Source organism: Mustelus asterias, chromosome 3, assembly GCF_964213995.1.
Source record: "Mustelus asterias chromosome 3, sMusAst1.hap1.1, whole genome shotgun sequence".
In the NCBI taxonomy this organism is placed as follows: Eukaryota; Metazoa; Chordata; class Chondrichthyes; order Carcharhiniformes; family Triakidae; genus Mustelus; species Mustelus asterias.
Genome location: NC_135803.1, coordinates 11,092,342 through 11,113,193, shown reverse-complemented (window position 1 = coordinate 11,113,193; position 20,852 = coordinate 11,092,342). Strand labels below are relative to the sequence as shown.

Genomic DNA, 20,852 nt, shown 5'->3' with positions numbered 1-20,852 from the left:
TCAACAGCAATAAGGAAACTTTGTATAGCAGGTGTACCCTGCCTGAGGTAGGAGGCCGCAGGGCAGCGCTGCGGGTTCTGAACTTCAGGCTCCTTGGCCGAAAATATCCAGTTCTGTCTGCTGCGGGAATCCTAGCGGGCGAGACAAAATTTGGCATATCAGCTCAGGGGAGGGGGGGGGTAATTTCTCATAGAATCCCTACAGTGCAGGAGGCCGCCAATCGGCCCATCGAATGTGCACTGACCACAATCCCACCCAGGCCCTATCCCCATACATTTACCCTAGCTAGTCCCTCTGGCACTCAGGGTCAATTTGGCATGTCCAATCCACCTAACCCACACATCTTTCGAACTGTGGGAGGAAACCGGAGCACCCGGAGGAAACCCACGCAGACACGGGCAAGAATGTGCAGACTCCGCACAGACAGTGACCCAAGGCCGGAATTGAACCCAGGGCCCTGGTGCTCTGAGGCAGCAGTGCTAACGACCGTGCAACCCTTATTTCTGTTTTTCTATTCCTGGGACGTGAGCAGTTGGAAAATCCCACCCCTATGTTCTTTTTTCTTATTTAAAACCTTTTCTTATTTTGGAGAGGGGGAAAATCAGTCTCTTAGGGTGAGGTGACGTGTGGGTAACAGAAAACAGGTCCTGGTCAATCAACATTCACCCCTACACCCGTTCAACTTCCTTCTCGATTGAAGTCAACCGAGTTACAAAATCTCACCTGATGAAGGAGCAGTGCTCCGAAAGCTCGTGATTCCAATTAAATCTGTTGGACTTTAACCTGGTGTTGTGAGACTTCTTACTGTGCCCCACCCCAGTCCAACGCCGGCATCTCCACAACAAACTTACAAAATAACATTGGGCACCGTGCAAAACAATTCACTCTCTCCCATTTCGCCTCTCAGTCCACAACTGATTTCTTACCTGTGAACATTCTAACTCTGAAAGCCGACCCACCGTTGAGAAGGCCATAGGAATGAACTGTGCTTCAAACACATTAGTAATAAATGTTCCCAGATAATGCTCATTGTAAACACTCAGGGTTTAATCTCAAGGCTTACAATGGTGCAGGAGGGAGGGTGGTGTCCCCCCCAAAAGGACAAATTGCACCCCCAAGCACTCAGCTTTCTCTCAATGTTCCCAAAGTCAGTCCGCTTAGGCTCGAACGACATGCATTATTTTGGAAACACCGACTGGTGGTGATTCCCTAGGCCAGGAATGCTGCCGTCCACCTACCTTGGAAAGAACAACTTACTTTTATACACATGTCTTTCACAACCCAAAGTGCTTAACTTCACTGTCAAAGAAGTCCATTTGAAATGCTGTCACTGTTGTAGTGAAGGGAAACGCGGCAACCAACAAACACATTGCAAATTCCCAAAAGGAGCGATTGTGATAATGGCCAGAAAATCTGTTTTGGTGATACTGGCGAGGGATGAATATTGGCCAGGAGGCTGCTGAGAACTCCATTCTTCTTTAAAGCAGTGCACAAGAGCACAGCCTCATTCTACCACCTCACCAATAGACAGCACAACAGTGTGATACTCCCTCAGCAAGGCACTGGGGGTGCGTCTATGTTCCGCACTTGGCCAAGGCTACACTTCTAGTCACCCTATTATAGAAAGGATATTACTAAACTAGAAAGAGTGCAGCAAAGATTTACGAGGATGCTACCGGGACTTGATGGTTTGAGTTATGAGGAGAAGCTGGATAGACTGGAACTTTTTTCCCTGCAGCATAGGAGGCTTAGGGGTGATCTTATAGAGGTCTATAAAATAATGAAGGGCACAGATAAGGATAAGATAGTCAACATCTTTTCCCAAAGGTAGGGGAGAAACTAGAATGCATAGATTAAAGGTGAGAGGGGAGAGATACAAAATGGTCCAGAGGGGCAATTTTTTCACACAGAGGGTGGTGAGTGTCTGGAACAAGCTTCCAGAGGTAGTAGTAGAGGAGAGTACAATTTTGTCTTTTAAAAAGCATTTAGCCAGTTATGTGGGTAAATTGGTACAGAGGGATATGGGCAAAATGCAGGCAATTGGGACTAACTTAGTGGTATAAACTGGGTGGCAGGGACAAGTTGGGCCAAAGGGCCTGTTTCCATGGTGTAAACCTCAAATCAAATTAAGTCTCTGTGCTCAGGTTTGAACGTGTACCCATCGGACTCAGAGGAGAGAATGCTACCATCAAGCTGGAAGGCCAGGAAGTACACGGCTCTGACCACTACAGATGATTTGGCTGTAAATCGGGAGGGGGGAGTGTGCAGCAGGAACTGGGTGTCCTCGTGCACCAGTCGCTGAAGGTAAACATGCAGGTGGTGAAGAAGGCAAATGGTATGTTGGCCTTCACCGTGAGATGTTTCGAGTACAGGAGCAGGGATGTGTTGTTGCAATTATACAGGGCTTTAGTGAGGCCACACCTAGAATAGCGTGTGCCGTTTTGGTCTCCCTTTTTGAGGATGTTCTTGCTCTCGAGGGAGTGCAGCGAAGGTTTACCAGGCTGATTCCAGGGATGGTGGAACTGATGTATGAGGAGAGATTGACTAGGTTAAGATTGTTTTCGCTGGAGTTCAGACGAATGGGGGGGGGGAGAGGATTTCATAAAGACACACAAAATTCTAACAGGTCTAGACCCAGTAGATGCAGGAAGGATATTCCCGATGATGGGGGAGTCCAGAACCTGGGGTCACAGTCTGAGGATTCGGGGTGGACCATTTAGGATGGAGATGAGGAGACATTTCTTCGTCCAGAGTGGTGAGCCTGTGGAATTCATTACCACAGGAAGTAGTTGATACCAAAACATTGAATGTATTGAAGAGGCGGCTGGATATAGCACTTGGGGTGAATGGGATCAAAGGATATGGGGAGAAAGCAGAATCAGCCCTGGTTGTGATGATTGGCGGAGCAGGCTCGAAGGGCCAAATGGCCTCCTCCTTCTCCTATCTTCTATGTTTCTATGATGTTAGAACCCAGGAATCTCTCTGAAAAGGGTCGAGGGCATGAGAGGTAGAAAGCCAGGGGTTGGAATTTCTGCAGTCACGATACTCGCAAATGTAGTTTGAATCCAATCGATGGAATGGAACAATGAATATTTCACCTGAAACTACAGGCTCATTACCACAATCCAGTGCTTAGAGTTAAGTGCACCTTGGGATACAATCAAAATGCTGCTCTCACACGCCGAGGGAAAGGAACAGATGGTAACATCACAGGCTGAGGTTTCAGGAAAGATCGCTCCCCTGTGGAAATGTCTCTTATATGCACTGTACTGCAACAGTTCTGGGTGATTTAGACAAGCAGAGAGGGAGACAGACGGAGAGGGGGAGATTTTACAGGAACACTTACACTGCTCGTTCGCATCTTCAAATGGTAGATTAACCAGTTATGCTCAAATTCACCCTCTTCGGCATTGACAGATTTCGGGTGAATGTTGACTCTTCCATCTGACTTGGTGAAGACTTTAGCCCTGAAAGTACAAAGTGGGGGACCAGCCAGTTAGTGAGATGCTGAGAGTCCAGTTGAGGTTCTTCAGGGAGTAATGGCAAATTAACGCCCGATAATGGGACTGGATTTCCTTTGGGATGGGAGGGTTAGAGCGTCACCTGATGGTCACCATAGCTTTGGCGGAATAATCGCAAATGCCCAGCGATTGTTTTGCTTTGCTGGGGATTGCGTCCTCCTGATAGTACAGTGAAGAGCAAGAGGCTCATGGGAAGTGCCCCACCTGAATCTTAGAAGCTTCTGACATGAAACAGAAACAGAGAATGCTGGAAAAGTCCAGCAGGTCTGGCAGCATCCGTGGAGAGAGAAACAGCAGACTGGAAACATTAACTCTGTGCTGCCAGATCTGCTGGACCTTTCCAGCATTCTCTGTTTTTATTTCAGATTTCCAGCATCCACTTTTTAGTGCTTAAAAAATTCTGCCTCTTCCTACGAAAGCACTTTCTATCATCTGAGGGAAAAGGTCTTTCGTTGTTTGGCAACAATCAACCTCAAAAGTGGAGGAGGAACCAGGCGGAATTCTGATTTTACTTCCCACTCAATGTAGCACGAATGAAGATTAAATGGTCTGGTCATGTGAGTAAAGATACCATCCAGGGTGTCACTATGTCTTTCAGGCCAGGGAACCCTTCCCATCTCTGCTGAGTGAGTTGAACTGAAAGTGTTGGTCTCCTAATTACTGACCTGGGTTGGGCTGGGGAGGCGGTGGAATAGGCAGGGTCCGTGGCTGATATCCTCTGACCCCCTCAAGAGTCTGACAGTGAGTATTGAGTGTGATTATGAGAGTGCATCAGTGCACACACTGACGTGTGCAAGAGTGGCGGCACAGTGGTTAGCACTGCTGCCTCACAGTGCCAGGCAGGGACCCGGGTTCGATTCCCGGCTTGGGTCACTGTCTGTGTGGAGTTTGCACATTCTCCCCGTGTCTGCGTGGGTTTCCTCCGGGTGCTCCGGTTTCCTCCCACAGTCCAAAAGATGCTCTGGTTAGGTGCATTGGCCATGCTAAATTCTCCCTCAGTGTACCCAAACAGGCGCCGGAGTGTGGCGACTTGGGGATTTTCACTAACTTCATGCAGTGTTAATGTAAGCCTGTTCGTGACACTAATAAATAAATTAGATGTGAAAGATTGCATCTGTAAATTCACACAAGCAGGTGTCGGAGAGACGGGGCTGGATTTTCGCCCCTTTCTCATCAGTGTAAAATGGGCTGTTGTCAATCACAGAGGTTAGCCATTTGTGTGAGTTACCCTGAGGGCAATCAGTTTAACTCCAACAGGAGTTTTTAAGAGCAGCCTGCATGGGGAGGTAGGAAATGCGGCAAAAAGGGAAGCACTCTCCTTCAGCTGGACTGTGAGGATCACAGCTTGCCGTCTTGTTCAGTGGGACAAGTTCACACTCTTTGCTCTACACTCCCATCTAGTGCTACATCTGAGAACTGAAGGTACTCTGACAGCAGAGGGAACTGACCGACAGACAAGTCTGGAATTCGAACAGTCAAAAATCACCAGCTGGAAAACAGCACTCAAAGAGGCTTCAGCAGTTCCAATTATATCTATTACATTTCTGTCTCTTTGCGTTTTATTTCAGTGAATCTAAACATTATAAACAAACGGACCCCCGCACAAACACTGATAAATACCTAGCAATTCAAGCAGCATGCTGAACCATGGTTCAAATTTCTAATTTCCAAGAGCAAAAAAGAAAACTCAAAACACTGGCTTTCAGAAATGTACAGCAACCAAAGGATTCATCAACAGCCTCACTGCACACATTTGTATAAGCATGCTTTGTATTTGAGATGGGCAGTATCTGAGGTGGGGTGGCACAGTGGTTAGCACTGCTGCCTCACAGTGCCAGGGACCTGGGTTCAATTCCCTGCTTGGGTCAGTGTCTGTGTGGAGTCTACACGTTCTCCTCCTGTCTGCGTGGGTTTCCTCCGGGTGCTCCGGTTTTCTCCTACAATCCGAAAGACGTGCTGGTTAGGGTGTATTGGCCATGCTAAATTCTCCCTCAGTGTACCCGAACAGGCGCTGGAGTGTGGCAGCTCAGGGACTTTCACAGTAACTTCATTAGTGTTAACATAAGCCTAGTTATGACTAATAAATAAACTTTAACTTTACTTTATAGCTGGACAGCAGCAAGCCAAAGCCCATTGGGGAGAGGAATGAGGGTTTCTGTATTTTACTATCTCAATAATAAGCACTAATTTGATGGGGTAAACGAACCGGATCCACCAAGTATCAACCACTTACATGATCTCAATCTAGGTCACTAGATTGATTCCAGATATGAGGCGTTAGTCGTATGAAGAGAGATTGAACAGTTTAGGCCGATACTCCGGAATTTAGAGAATATGGGGAGATCAAATTGAGGTATACAAGATGATAAAAGGTATGGATAAAGTAGATGTGGAGTGGATGCTTCCTCTTGTGGGGCATTCTGGGACGAGAGGTCATAGTCCGAGGATAAGAGGTGACAAATTTAAAACAGAGTTGCGGAGAAACTATTTCTCCCAAAGGGTTATGAATCTGTGGAATTCGCTACCCCAACGTGCGGTGGATGCTGGGACAGTGAGTAAATTTAAGGAGGAGTTAGACAGATTTTTAATTGGGAATGGGTTGAAGGGTTATGGAGAGAAGGCAGGAAAATTGAGATAAGGAGCATATCAGCCATGATAGAATAGTGGAGCGGACTCAATGGGCCGAATGGCCTAATTCTGCCCTTACATCTTATGAACTGGCTGTTTAGTGTGGAACTATAGAAACTTTATAGTTGCAGAAAGAGGCCATTCAGCCCAACGTGTCTGTGCCGGCCAAAATATAAACTAGGTGCTCATTTTAATACCACTTTCCAGCACCTGGTCCATAGCCTTGCGGGTTCCAGCACTTCAGATGCAGATCCTTGTAAATGAGTTGAGTGTTTCAGCCTCAACCACCAACTTAGGAAGTGAATTCCAGACACCCATCACTGAGTGAAAACACTTTTCCTCATGTCCCCTCTAATCCTTCTACCAATCATCATAAACGTTAAGCTCATCCCTCAGCTCGAAAACCAAGATTTTCTTGCCTAATCTGTCCTGGCCCCTCATAGTAACAGTAAAGGAATTAAAGAAAGTAAAGGAATTAAGGGTTATGGTGAGTGGGCGGGTAAGTGGAGCGGAGTCCACGAAAAGTTCAGCCATGATCTTATTATCTTACTGTTCACCCTATCTATGCCCCTCATAATTTTATAAACTTCTGTCAGGTCGCCCCTCATCCTCCGTCTTTCCAGGGAGAACAATCCCAGTTTATTCAATCTCTCCTCAGAGCTAATACCCTCCATACCAGGGAACATCCTGGTAAATCTTTTCTGCACTCCCTCCAAAGCCTCCACGTCCTTGACTCAAAGTAAAAGTTAAAGTTTATTTATTAGTCACAAGTAGGCTTACATTAACACAGCAATGAAGTTACTGTGAAAATCCCCTAGTCGCCACACTCTGGCGCCTGTTTGGTTACAATGAGGGAGAATTTAGCACGGCCGATGCGCCTAACCAGCATGTCTTTCAGACTGAGAGGAAACCGGAGCACCCGGAAGAAACCCACGCAAATACAGGGAGAACATGCATGCTCCGCACAGAACAGTGACCCGAGGCTGGAATTGAACCCGGGTCCCTGGCGCTATGAGGCAGCAGTGCTAACCACTGTACCACCGTGCCGCTCTCAGGTTCACACAGTCACACTGTTATGCGGCAAAAGTAATTTTCTCACATTTTTCTCTTCTTGCTGAAGCTTGGTCGTATTTTCGCCACTTTCGGATAGAGGCCCGCACAAACCACAGCTTTAATTAACTTCTCGTTGTCTGTCGGGACAGAACAGATATTAATCCAAAAAAGAGTGAGCAGAAAAGGAGGAAAAAAAGCAGAAACAGCTTCGTTCCGGCTGAGATTTTAATGAATTTTCCTTCTGTTCATTACCTGAGTTTATATTTGCCTTGGGATCTTTGGGGTTCTTGCTGCTGACAAAGCCAGCCACCAGCAGGTGCTCAGTAAACTGGCTTTTCATATTATGAAGCATCTGTGGTGACACAATAAGTGAAAGGCTATTTCAGAACACTTCTCCAGCAAAGCCAAGACCATCTTCAATTCAACCACCTTCAGGGAGGTCCCCCACACCGCACAATGGAAACTGGAGCATGTTGGAAAGCACCCCCGCGCAACAACCACCTTACATATATAGTACAGCAATAGACTGGGCACAGAAGTGACCACAAGTTCAATACAGGAAAGACAAGGTGATGTCTGAGAGGAAGAGGACATAGAATCCCTGTAGTGCAGAAGGAGGCTATTCGGCCCATCAAATCTGCACTGACAGCAATCCCACTCAGGCCCTATCCCCATAACCCGATATATTTACCCTGCTACTCCCCCTGAAACTAAGGGTCAATTAAGACTGGCCAATCAACCAAACCACGCAGCCTTTTATCGCATCCCTTTCTTTTGGGTGGCACGGTGGTTAGCGCTGCTGTCTCACGGCGCCAGGGACCCAGGTTCAATTCCAGTCTCGAGTCACCGTCTGTGTAGAGTCTGCACGTTCTCCCCGTGTCTGCGTGGGTTTCCTCCGGATGCTCCGGTTGCCTCCCACAGTCCAAAGATGTGCGGGTTAGGCTGATTGGCCATGCTAAATTGACTCTTAGCGTCAGTGGGATTAGCAGGGTAAATATGTGGGGTTATGGGAATGGGGCCTGGGTGGGATTGTGGTTGGTGTAGACTCGATGGGCTGAATGGCCTCCTTCTGCACTGTAGGGATTCTATCTTTGGATTCCAGTCATTCAGCCCCCATGTCTGCTCTATCATTCAATCGGATTGTGGCTCATCTGTTACCACAACTGCCTTTGCTCCATATCCCCTTGATAAATCTCACTCAACAATAACATTGCAGAGGAGTCAGATGGACTCAAAACATTTGCTGTTTTTTTTCTCTCCACAGATGCTGCCAGACCTGCCAGGTTTCTCCAGCATTTTCTATTTTTATTTCAGATTGCTGCAGCATCTTGCTCTTCCCTTATTATTCAAATGATTTATTGATCTTAGAGAGTCACGGTTATGTTCAGCAGAAAATGGGCAGGGTGTTCGAGTTCCTGTTCTTGGAACTCCCTTCATAAATCCAACACTAAGCCACTGAGAAATATGGGAGTCATTGGTCTAGTGGCATTATCGCTAGACTATTAATCCAGAAACTCAGCTAATGTTCTGGGGACCCGGGTTCGAATCCCGCCACGGCAGATGGTGGAATTTGAATTCAATCAAAAATATCTGGAATTAAGAATCTACGGATGATCATGAAACTATCGTCGATTGTCAGAAAAACACATCTGGTTCACTTATGGCCTTTGGGGAAGGAAATCTGCCGTCCTTACCTGGTCTGGCCTACATGTGACTCCAGAGCCACAGCAAAGTGGTTGACTCTCAACTGCCCTTAGGACAAGGGCAACAAAGGATGGGCAATAAATGCTGGCCAGCCAGGGACGCCCATGAGTGAATAAAAAAGAAAATCTCACCACTTTTCCAACTCCCTCAGTTCCTGTAAGTACCATTTTAAACCCCATCCTTGATCGCTCCTTCTAGCAGTTTCTGGGCTAAATTGACACCTGGGTCATGGAATCAAGCAGCATAGAAGGCGGCCATTCAGCCCACTGTGCCTGTGTCAGCTTATTTAAAGAGCCAGTCAATGAGTCCCATTTCCCTTGATCTCAACAATTAGCCCCGCAAACATTTACTTTCAAATATCCAAAAGTTACGATGGAACCGTTTTCTCCATCCTGTCAGACAGTGCATTCCAGGTCGTGAGAAGAATTCTCATCCCCCTCCTGGCTTTTACCTTCAATCTGGATTCTCTGGTTACTGGCCCACTCATCAATAGAAACGTTTAGTCTCTATCTACGTTATCCAACACCTCATACTTTTGTTATCTTAAAATAAATCTTCATTTAACCTTCTATCTTCTAAACGAGAGACATCACAGATTGTTACAAAGGTTCATTACCTGCAGGTTGTTTGGGGAAAGAAAGTATTCCCAACAGTAGTCTTTCTCTGATCTGAAACCTCTCCTTTTTGCTTCCTCCCAGCCCTGAAAACAGAAACATTCATCAATCAGACCACACGCGCTGGAAGGTTGTAACAGCAGGTGCTGACTCAGCCAAATCACACAACCCTTTCTAAAGGGTAGATACACGAAAGAGCAATGCTCACCCTGCTGAAAGGAAAGGAAGGTTCAATGTGTTGGCTGTTTGGAAAGACAGGGGGGGGGATACCGTCTAAGGCAAACATAGGAACAGACGTACAAACCTACGAATTAATTGGCCATCCAGGGTTGGCCATCCAGCCCCTCGAGCCTGCTCCACCATTCAACAAGATCATGGCTGACTCGATTGTGGCCTCAACTCCACATTTACTTACCCCCCGATAACCTCAGACTCCCTTACTGGTCAAGAATCTACCTACCCCTGCCTTAAAAATATCCAATGACCCTGTCTCTATCACTCTCTGGGGAAGCGAGTTTCAGAGATTCACGGCCGTCAAGAGAAAGAAATTCTCATCTCCGGGTTAACTGGGAGACCTCTTATTTTTAAATTGTGTCCCGGAGTTCTCTCCCACCAGGGGAAACATCCTTCCAGCATCCACCCTGCCAAGTCCCCTCAGTATCTTGTACATTTCAATAAGATCCCGCAATCTTCTAAACTTCAGTGGATACAGGCACAGCCTGTTCAACCTTTCTTTTTAAGATACCCTTCCTATTCCAGATACTAGTCTAGTAAACCTTCTCTGAACTGCTTCTAACACATTTACATCCTTCCTTAAATTAGATAAAAACTATACTCAGTACTCGAGATTTGGTCTCACCAATGCGCTGTACAGCTGTAGTAAAAACATCCCCACTTTTATATTTCATTGCACTTGCAATAAATGACAACACTGCATTTGCCTTCCTAATCGCTTGCTTTACATGCATACTAACTTTTGGAGCTTCTAAATGGGGACATTATGATCCCTCTGTACCCCAGAGTTCTCTCGTCTCTCCCTATTAGATACTGATTATCTATTCTTCCTGCCACAGCAGACAATTTCATGTTTTCCCACATTATACTCCATCTGCCAAGTTTTGCCCGCCCACAACCTATCTACCCTCCCTCTGCAGACTCATGTCCTCTTCCTACCTTTGTGTCAGCAAGATTAGCAACCATACATTCGGTCCTTCCAGCCAAATCACTGATATAACTTGCAAATAGTGGAGTCCCCAGCACTGATCCCTGTGGCAACCCACTCATCACATCTTGTCAGCTCAGACATGACCCGTTTATGCCTCCTCTCTGTTTCCTGTCAGCTAACCAATCCTCTGCTCATGCCCATATGCTGCCTGCCAGACCCTAAGCACTTCTTTGGTGCCGTAACCTTTGACGTGGCACCTGGTCAAATACCTTTTGGAAATCTAAGTGCACCACATCCACAGGTTCTACTTTATCCACATTGCTTGTTACATCCTCAAAGAAAACTCCAATTAATTAGTCAAACTTGATTTCCCTTTCACAAAACCATGTTGACTCTGCCTGACTACATCATGATTTTTCTAAATGCCTCGCTTTATCCTCCTTAATAATAATTCCAGCATTTTCCCTTGGACAGATGTGAAGCTAACTGGCCTGTAGTTCCCTGCTTTCTGTATCTCTCCTTATATTGAATAAAGTCACATTCAGAATTTTACAATCTGATAAAGCATGATGAGCAGAAACAAGGATAGTCAGACAACACGAAACAACAAACAAGAGGGTGTATGAGACGAGCAACAGCAGCAGCAGATTATAGGCAAAAAAGAAAGAGGATAACACCCAAGGCCAATAAACGAAGACATGAGGGTGACACCCATATGAAACTGATGATGCAAGTGCCACTAACTGTTGGGTGCTATGACGCAATGTCAAAAAAATATTTGGCATGTTTCATAATCCGCGTCAGAACTATCGACACTAAAGTCTGTGAAAAACAAAATGAAAATGAGTAAAATTCTCCATGAAGCAAATCACTGACATCTCCATTATGTGGAGATGTCGGCGTTGGACTGGGGTAAACACAGTAAGAAGTTGAACAACACCAGGTTAAAGTCCAACAGGTTTATTTGGTAGCCAAAGGCACTAGCTTTCGGAACAGGCTGTCCCTTCGTCAGGTGGGTGGAACTCCCAGTCACCTGACGAAGGGACAGCCTGTTCCGAAAGCTAGTGGCTTTTGCTACCAAATAAACCTGTTGGACTTTAACCTGGTGTTGTTAGACTTCTTACTATCTCCATTATCCTCAGTTTAATCTTTGCATAATGAATTCTTAGAATCAAAGGAAAAGTGATTCACATCTGGTCATATGCAGTTAGAGATCTGCAGATCGGCACTGCTAATTTTAATCTCCTAATTCTGTCCTCCTGAAGGCGGTTTTCAGAAGTGGGATTAGTCAATGGCCAGTACCTTGGCTAAACCTATTCTACACGAGCGAGTATGCACCAACAGGCTATTCAACCACCAGTGGCATCACAGACATGCCCGACACCGTCTTCGCTTGCACAAGCAAGCTTTCCAACAGAGGTCAGTCTGGAAAAGCCACCAGCGTCCCATTTTCACAGAGAAATGAGATGGAATTGCGGAATACACTCCCTAAAAAGACCGGGGAAATAAAAAATTCCGTGGAATATAAAATCAAACCGAAGTTATTGTGCAAAACGACAGGGAGTGGTAACCGAGCTTTGGGAATGAACTGACTTTGGACCTTGGTACCCGAGCGGATGGGAAAGAAAAATATCTCATTGGGATTCACACTGTTTGTCAGAAATTTTAAAGTTTAATGTTTATTTGTGTCACAAGTAGGCTTACATTAACACTGCAATGAAGTCACTGTGAGAATCCCCCTAGTCGCCACACTCTGGCGCCTGTCCAGGTACACCGGAGAATTTAGCATAATCAATGCACCTAATCAGCACATCTTTGGACTGTGGGAGAAAACCGGAGCACCCGGACGATACCAACGCAGACACGGGGAGAACGTGCAGACTCCGCACAGAGAGTGACCCAAGCCGGGAATCGAACCCAGGTCCCTGGCGCTGTGAGGCAGCAGTTCTAACCATTGTGACACCGTGCCAATTCCCGACTCCAGATTCAAACCTCACAAGAGTTTGAGGACCACATGCAAAACTTCCTCCTATTCACTTCCCCAGCGAAACCATTTTGGTTTATTAATGGATAGAGTAAGATATTCGCTGCACCTCCACTTTGCATTTTCCCTAAACTTGGGAACATGTTGTTCTATGTTACTGTGCCCATTATCACTGAATAATGTTACCCATGGCTTCGTGGGTTGCCCTCCTACCTCACAGGTTGGAAAGAGGTGCACTTGGAAGTCCCATTTCAGATACGTGAGCAGAGAATCAAAACTGGCCCTTCCAGCGGAGTGCTGCGGGACTGCTGGGGGTGCTGCCTTTCAGGTGTGATGTTAAGCCAAGACCCCATCTCCCCTCCCAGGTAAACGCAAAAGATCCTGTGGGATTATCTCAAAGAAAAGCAGAGGAGTTTTCCCCCCAGTGTCCTAACGATATTTATCACTCAACCAACTTCACTATAAATGGATGACCTGGCCATTACTGTTTGTGGGAGCTTGCTATGTTCAAATTGGCTAGCACCATTCCTACATCTTAAAAGTACTTTAGTGACTGTCAGGTGTTTTGGGATGTTGTAGACATGTCACGTCAATCTTCACTTTAACATAAAAATACATTTAAAAAAGGGAGGTGATGGACTAGTGGTATTATCGGTAGACTATTAATCCAGAAAATCAGCGAATGTTCCGGGGACCCGGGTTCGAATCCCGCCATGTCAGATGGTGGGATTTGAATTCAATAAAAACTATCTACTGATGACCATGAAATGTTGTCAATTGTCAGAAAACTCCATCTGATTTAGGGAAGGAAATCTGCCATCCTCACTCAGTCTGGACTACGTGTGACTCCAGAGCCACAGCAATGCAGTTGACTCCAACTGCCCTCCAAGGGCAACTAAGGATGGGCAATAAATGCTGGCCAGCCAGCGACTCCCATGTCCCATGAATGAATTAAAAATAAAAATACAAAACAGAAAGAACCTCAGAAGACAACGCTGCTACCAAGTTTTTAGATTTTTTTTTTGAACAGAGTAAAGAACTGTAGCTCTTTGGGTCTTTGACAAAGAGTCAAAACTTTAAACATTAGCCCCTCATTTCACCCCTTGAGGTGCTGCCTGACATACTGTGAGCTGACAACGGCTCCTATTTCTATTTTTGGATTTTCAAGATTTACACTTTTTCCATTGTATACTTAAACATGACTTACCTTAAAGGCATTGACCACAGTCAGATGGTCACTGCGAGACTGCTTGGACAATTCTCGGCGTTTCGCGTCTGCCAGTTTCTCTTTACCCTGACAGCAGCGCAAAAACAGGAAGGTTAAACTGGCAGCATTAATCCCCCGCTGAGGAAAAATAGTTAACTTTTTGCAAACCTCTTGCTTCTCCGTGCAACGCTGAGAAAGAACCTTGCACCCTCAAAAAAAATCTAAACTCTCGAAAATAATGCATATTCCTTCCACTGCTCAATCACGTTGACAGTGATGGCTTTGCGGATGTAAGCCGCTGCACAAACCACTGAGGCATTTTGACAACATGATAAAAGTGTTGTATTCCTATTTCTATCCAATTTTCCCTAATGCAGTATTACAATGCCTGGTGAGGAATAAGCCCGCAACGTGACCAGACTATCATCAAGTAAATAAAGTGGAGATATATCAACATCCTTCACCAAATAATAGTTTAAACGTCTGAGCAACTCCCCAGCTGCACGAGCTCTGTGGAGACTCAGGAGAAGGCCATTCAGCCCCTCGAGCCTGTTCTGCCATTCAATTAGAGCAGTGTGCGTCTGTACCTTGAATCTATTTTCCTTATTTCCGTCACCCTAAATATCCGATCAATTTTCAATCGGCCTCAACAATATTGTGGGAAGGGGATGGGCGGGTGGGAGAGTCACCGGTTTCCATGATCCTTCGTTTGAAGAAGTGCTCCCTGACTTTACCCCTGAATAACCTAGACCTAATTTTAAAGGTTTTGCCCCGCCTGTTCTCGTCAGAGGAAATAGCTTCAACTGTATTAAATTGTTTAATCAAGCGTTTAAGATCACTACTTAATCTTCGATACACAATAGAATAATAGAACGCTTACAGTGCAGAAGGAGGCCATTCGCTCGAGTCTGCATCGACCACAATCCCACCCAGGCCCTATTCCCGTAACCTCATGTATTTACCCTGTTAGTCCCCCTGACACTAGGGTCAATTTATCCTGGCCAATCAACCTAACCCACACATCTTTGGACTGTGGGAGGAAACTGGAGCACCCGGAGGAAACCCACGCAGACACAGGGAGAACGTGCAAACTCCACACAGACAGTGACCCGAGACTAGAATTAACCCGGGTCCCTGGTGCTGAGACAGAGCAATGCTAACCACTGTGCCACCGTGCCACCCCAAGGAGATTCAAGCCTAATCAATGCAACAGGCTCTCAGGATTCAACCCCTTTAGCTTTTTGTATCTTTCTGATAATCTTCTTATCACTTTACCAATGGAATCACAAAAGGATCCTTGAAACTGAGGCTGGCTGCGATGGTGAGGACAGGATCCAAACAGCACAATAAAGCTCCAAACAGAATCATTTTCCCGATATGGGGCTCCACGGGCAGGCGGGCTAAATGGACCCCGAGTGGAGTGAGCTCTTCATTCCTGTCCAGGGCGTTCTGTCAGAGGGGGGAAAAAAGGAAATTTAAAAACCTTCAGAAAGTTTCACAAACACCATACAATCTGTTACAAAAAGGAAAAGGTAACGAGACAACATATTCTCATCAGCCTGGTCATGATCATCTGAGACCAAACTGTTCCAATGCAGGAGGCCTTTTGGCCCATTGTGTCTGCACTGGCTCTCTGAACAAACATTTCACCCGGTGCCATTCTCCTGCCTTCAGGAACTGTGCAGATTGCTTCAGAGCTTTCCTCACTCGTTTTTAAGTCCACTTTGAGATCTGCAGGTGAAAAGGGAGCATCACACTGAAGACAGCAGTTGGAACGTCTTGTTGAAGTTGTACAAGACATTGGTACGGGCGCACTTGGAATACTGTGTACAGTTCTGGTCATCCTATTATAGAAAGGATATTATTAAACTAGAAAGCGTGCAGAAGAGATTTACTAGGATGCTACCGGGACTTGATGGTTTGAGTTATAAGGAAAGGCTGGATAGACTGGGACTTTTTTCCCTGGAGTGTAGGAGGCTTAGGGGCGGTCTATCAAATAGAGGTCTATAAAATAATGAGGGGCATGGATCAGCTAGAAAATCAATATCTTTTCCCAAAGGTAGGGGAGTCTTAAACTAGAGGGCATAGATTTAAGATGAGAGGGGAGAGATACCAAAGTGTCCAGAGGGGCAATTTTTTCGCACAGAGGGTGGTGAGTGTCTGGAACAAGCTGCCAGAGGTAGAAGTAGAGGCGGGTACAATTTTGTCTTTTAAAAAGCATTGAGACAGTTACATGGATAAGACGGGTATAGAGGGATATGGGCCAAATGTGGACAACTGGGACTAGTTTCGGAGTTTAAAAAAAGGGCGGCATGGACAAGTTGGGACGAAGGGCTGCTTCCATGCTGTAAACCTTTATGGCTCTATGACTCTTATCACACTTCTTCCACCACCGGCACATGCTGGACGATCTCCAGGGTTTACTGCAGAGATTGGCTGAGTCCAAGCTCGTGACCTCCATCAGTTCGAAGGACAAGGTCAGTTCACCTGCACGGGTTGGCTCACTACCTCAGAGTTCCCCTCAGGATCACACACTTCATCCCAAACTGAACACATACTGGCTGCCCTTTTGTCACCTTTAGGCCAGAATTCTGGGTCGCTCTTACCCAGCAGCACTGTGAGGGAGCCATTACACCGCAGGCTGGAATGGTCCAGGGAGGTGGCTCATCAACAAATTCAGAAGCATAGCTGGGAATGTGTAATAAACACCAGCCATGTTAGTGACTGAGAATTAATAACTCAAAACTTTCACTGCCCTCTGTCGCCACTTCCAGTACTTCCTGACAGAAGTAACATGGATTCTGAATACATACGCCAATGTTGTAATTAGTAGTTTGGTAGCACAGACCTTGAGTATTGCTGAAGACACACATTCCATCGAAGCTTTTTGTGGAAGACTCGAGGACATTCGCAAGAATAACCAATGTCAGGGGAAGCACCAAATTCATACTGTTGAATAGAGTGCTGATTGGTTGGCAAGAGGACTCTGATTGCTAGGAGTGCTGCCATGGAGAATGCACCAGTTAATGATGACTGACAGTTAACTGCCAAACACTGTTTGAAATGTAAACCAGGCAGCTGGACTCCGACTGGTCAAGGCACTGCACTGAGAAACGAACCAGCGAATAGCTGTCACTTATTTCACTTTGCTGAAACAGGTGAAATGTGTGTACCTGTTCTTCCTGTCTGGAAAGATCCATGCCGTGTACTAATATACTGCTGCTATGCAGTAGCAACGTAAGTGGTATTCGCCATTAACGGGATGCTGCCGTTAAGCCAAGAAAACGTTCTACCGATCACACAAATAATTAATGTGGTATATGAACTTCAGAGTTAGTATGATGCTAGGTATTTAGGCCATACATCCAAATGCACCACTTTGCGAGCCTGTTGATCTTAAATTGGTTGTCAGCATCATTTTTAGCACAATGAGGATTATTTAGCAAATGTTGTCCAATCAGTGAATCACATCTAATGTTGGACCTATATTTTGACTTTTGCAGACACAGGCTGGTTGGGCACAGTCTGCACCTTTGCCATTGCGAACAATGGAAGTGACATGCTGTTTGACATGATCCACCAATCTTTGGGATGCACGGCCTCCATACCTAGCATTACACTGGCACTGAAATTCAGATACTACATTACTCATTTATGCAATAGCAGAACGTTTTCTTGGCTTGACACAGCATCCTGTTAATAGTGAATACCACTCGTGTTGCTACTGCATAGTAAAAGCGTGAAACAGCTGCTAGTCAGATTTTTGAGCTACCTTGCCCTCCCAGTGTAATTTGACGTAGACTGGGCACTTTGCAGAGCGGAGAGTGACAACCGCAGGCCCAGTCACGAGAAATACAGTGAATGATGTTCTGACCAGGGTAGCCATTATCTTGCAGGATGTCTTTGATGCGCCCTACTTCAGCATCAAGCTTGCACAGTGAGCAAATAACTTGGGCCCTATTTTCAAGGTTGGCAATAAGGTCAATCTTTTGGCATGTGGAAATGTAAGAATCCCAACATTTATTAACGCATAGGCCCCTGCTCTTTGCAGACAGATAGAACACATGCACACATTGCACCTGTTTCAGCTTAAAAAATAGGGATAGAGATTGGCTGATTTATTAAGGTTGTTGTTTCCCGATATTGATATTCTTGCAATTATTCTGATGAGTGCAAGATGAAAAGCTTTGGCAAAATGTTTTTTTTTCAGCAATACTCAAATGTTCTAATTAAAATGATATTGATGGAAATACATTTTCCAACATATCTTCTGTTACATTCTAAAAATTCACTCTTGTCATATTGGCATCAGAGTCAAGACTGTCATTTATTGCTCACCCCTAACTGTCCTCAAGAAGGTAACAGCAGCCCTTCTTGAACCGTGTCACCAATGTGGTAAAGGTGCACCCATGATGTTGGGTAGTGAGTTCCAGGATTGCGATTCAGTGACAGTTGTCCAAAGCTGATGTGCGCGCTTTGGAGGGGATCTTGGAAGTGGTGATGTTTTTATGAGCTTTCTGCCCTGGTCCTTTTAGATGGTGGAAGTCACCGGTTCGGGACAGCCTGTGAAGGCAGCCATGGCAAATTGCAAGTGCATCTTGCAGATAGCACATACTGCAGCCAGTGTGCACAATGCTGGACAGTTAGAATGTTCAGACAGCACAAAGAAGCTACAAGATGTTAAAAGTATAATGAAGGTAATCATTGACGGGGCAAGCTAATTCACAAAGCGCTTTCTCAGCATAAGAAAATTGATATAAAACAATATTTGACCATGCTACCCTCTCAAACACTGACCCAATCCAGCCCTTGCCCAGTGGTTCTAAGATGCAGTGGGACAAGATTCCTTTCTGCACTGTCGCTCACTCCAATAAATTCCAGAGTCAGTTCAAGTTATAACTGAGTAAATCAAGAGGAAAGTGGTGTGACGGGGCAGGGCTAGGCTCACGGACAGAAACAAGCTCAGTTGCTGCTTGGGGTCTTTAGAGAGAAGCAACTCTCTGCCTCCCTCTGGAGGTTGGAGTCTGGGACCTGCCAGAAGCTAGGGGTGGGATTTTCCGGCCATGCCCGCCCCAAAACGGGAAAATCCCGCCCGAGGTCAACTGACCTTTCCTTGGTCCTCCCCTTGCCCGCTACGATTCCCATGGCAGGCAGAAAGAGAAAATTTGCCCCAAGGTTTCTTCCTCTGAAGTTCTGCCATTTGAAGAAAGATCTTTCTCTGGAGGCTGCTATATGGGAGTCAGAAGGCAGGTTCCATTTTGTATCCCTGTCCAGAGGTGTTAAAAGACTGGAGGCCGAGCACCCATGTAAGCCTATATGTTTGGTGCTAACTGATTCTTAAGAGATTTATGTCTGTAGGGTTATTGCTTCAATTGGAACTATAGAGATAGCTAACAGTTAAGAATTACACCTTGTCATGTGTTAATTATTTTTGTTATGTTTTAACTGTGTTAAATAAAGTTTGTTTGAATAAAAGCTTCCCAGTGGGTCAATAGAACCATATCTGGAGCGAAACACCTTATGCTCGTCTTATTGCCAAAATCAAAAAATGTTGGGAGTCTAGGTTAGCCTCACAATATACCCTGGAATTTCTGATCTAGTCCCTAACACGTTAAAGAAAAACTCACTTTGTCCCAGCAGTTTCATAGTCAGCCAGTGAGAGGAGCGAGCCTGCCTGTCGGCTGACTTTAGGTCAGCAAATACTCACCAGTTCTTTCAGATGGGTCACAGCCAGGTTGACCGCTTCCTTTGACGGAGGTTGCATTGCCTTCTCCAGGAAATGGGCAATTCGACCAAGATTTAAAATCTATGGCAAGATTTTTAAAAAACACTCGGTTAATCAAACAGATTGTCACATCTATAATTTTGTTTTTTAAAAAGCGTTTAGACAGTGAGATGGATAGGGTGGGTATAGAGGGATATAGGCCAAACACGGGCAATTGGAACTAGCTTAGTGGTAGAGAAAAGTGGGCGGCATGGACAAGTTAGGCTGAAGGGCCTGTTTCCATGCTGTAAACCTCTATGACTCTATGTAGATGAAGGCAAAGATCTTCAGTCAATCTGTGTATTTTTATTTCAAATAAACCTCCTGATCATAAGGGAAAATTCTGGCAGTCTACAACTTGAGCCTTTTATAGTTTTATATAGAATATCAGTAAACCAGACAACTGTTATTTAACACTTCAAAATAAAATGGCAGTCATTTTACATTAAAAGATAAAATTGCGTTCTAATAAGAACCAGCTGTCAAGTTTATGTAGATTTCTAGCTGGAACAGAGGGAAATGAAAGAGTGGACTATAAATGTAAGGATTCCAGGAGAGTTTCTGAAATATTCATAATCAAGTCAGATGGTACATGCTTTGAAAAGCCGATGTTCCACAGTTATTGACAAATCCGCATCCAAGGTGGAACTGCATCTCTTCAACTCTAGATGCTATTATAAAAGCACAGGTTCAGAGGTCAAAGTTTAATGTTGCCTGAATAGGGAACATCACAAGTTGAAGATTTCCAGCCAACTTTGAACCAAAGAACATCACATGGAAATGAAGTGTGATGCCCAGGTGGTCTAGACACAAGTGCTGAGATCGAGGCTTGTTCTCCATGCATGAAAGCTTTCCTCTGCCTCTTTTCATCTCTCCCTTCTGATTGCTTTCATCTCTGCATGCTCCGTCTCTCTCCATAGCTAAACTCTTCTCTCTTGTGGCTGCTTCTGTCGCTGCATTTTCTACCCCGATTCTATTTCACTCATGTTTCAGCTTCTAATGTCAGACGGAGACTGGGTGTCAGCTTTCAAATTGCCAGGAGATTGCCGCTGAGTGGGAGCCAGCCAGGTGGCTTCCACCTTTACGGGCAGCAAAGTGGCACAGTGGTTAGCACTGCTGCCTCACAGTGCCAGGGACATGGGTTCAATTCCCAGCTTGGGTCACTGTCTGTGTGGAGTTTGCACATTCTCCCCGTGTCTGCGTGGATTTCCT

The 20,852-nt window shown here is 45.4% G+C and overlaps 1 protein-coding gene across 3 annotated transcripts in view; it reads right to left on the bottom strand.

The window, feature by feature from the left end:
- The window catches only part of dhx36 (DEAH (Asp-Glu-Ala-His) box polypeptide 36), a 96,669-nt gene that overhangs the window by 8,059 nt on the left and 67,758 nt on the right, over window positions 1–20,852 (bottom strand). For all 3 annotated transcript variants that reach the window (XM_078204726.1, XM_078204735.1, XM_078204744.1), the window contains 7 exons: window positions 19,584–19,682; window positions 15,152–15,325; window positions 13,877–13,963; window positions 9,523–9,606; window positions 7,455–7,554; window positions 7,249–7,339; window positions 3,347–3,467 (listed from right to left, as the gene is read on the bottom strand). In XM_078204726.1, the coding sequence (XP_078060852.1) occupies window positions 3,347–3,467; window positions 7,249–7,339; window positions 7,455–7,554; window positions 9,523–9,606; window positions 13,877–13,963; window positions 15,152–15,325; window positions 19,584–19,682 (756 nt within the window). The remainder of the gene's footprint in view (window positions 1–3,346; window positions 3,468–7,248; window positions 7,340–7,454; window positions 7,555–9,522; window positions 9,607–13,876; window positions 13,964–15,151; window positions 15,326–19,583; window positions 19,683–20,852) is intronic.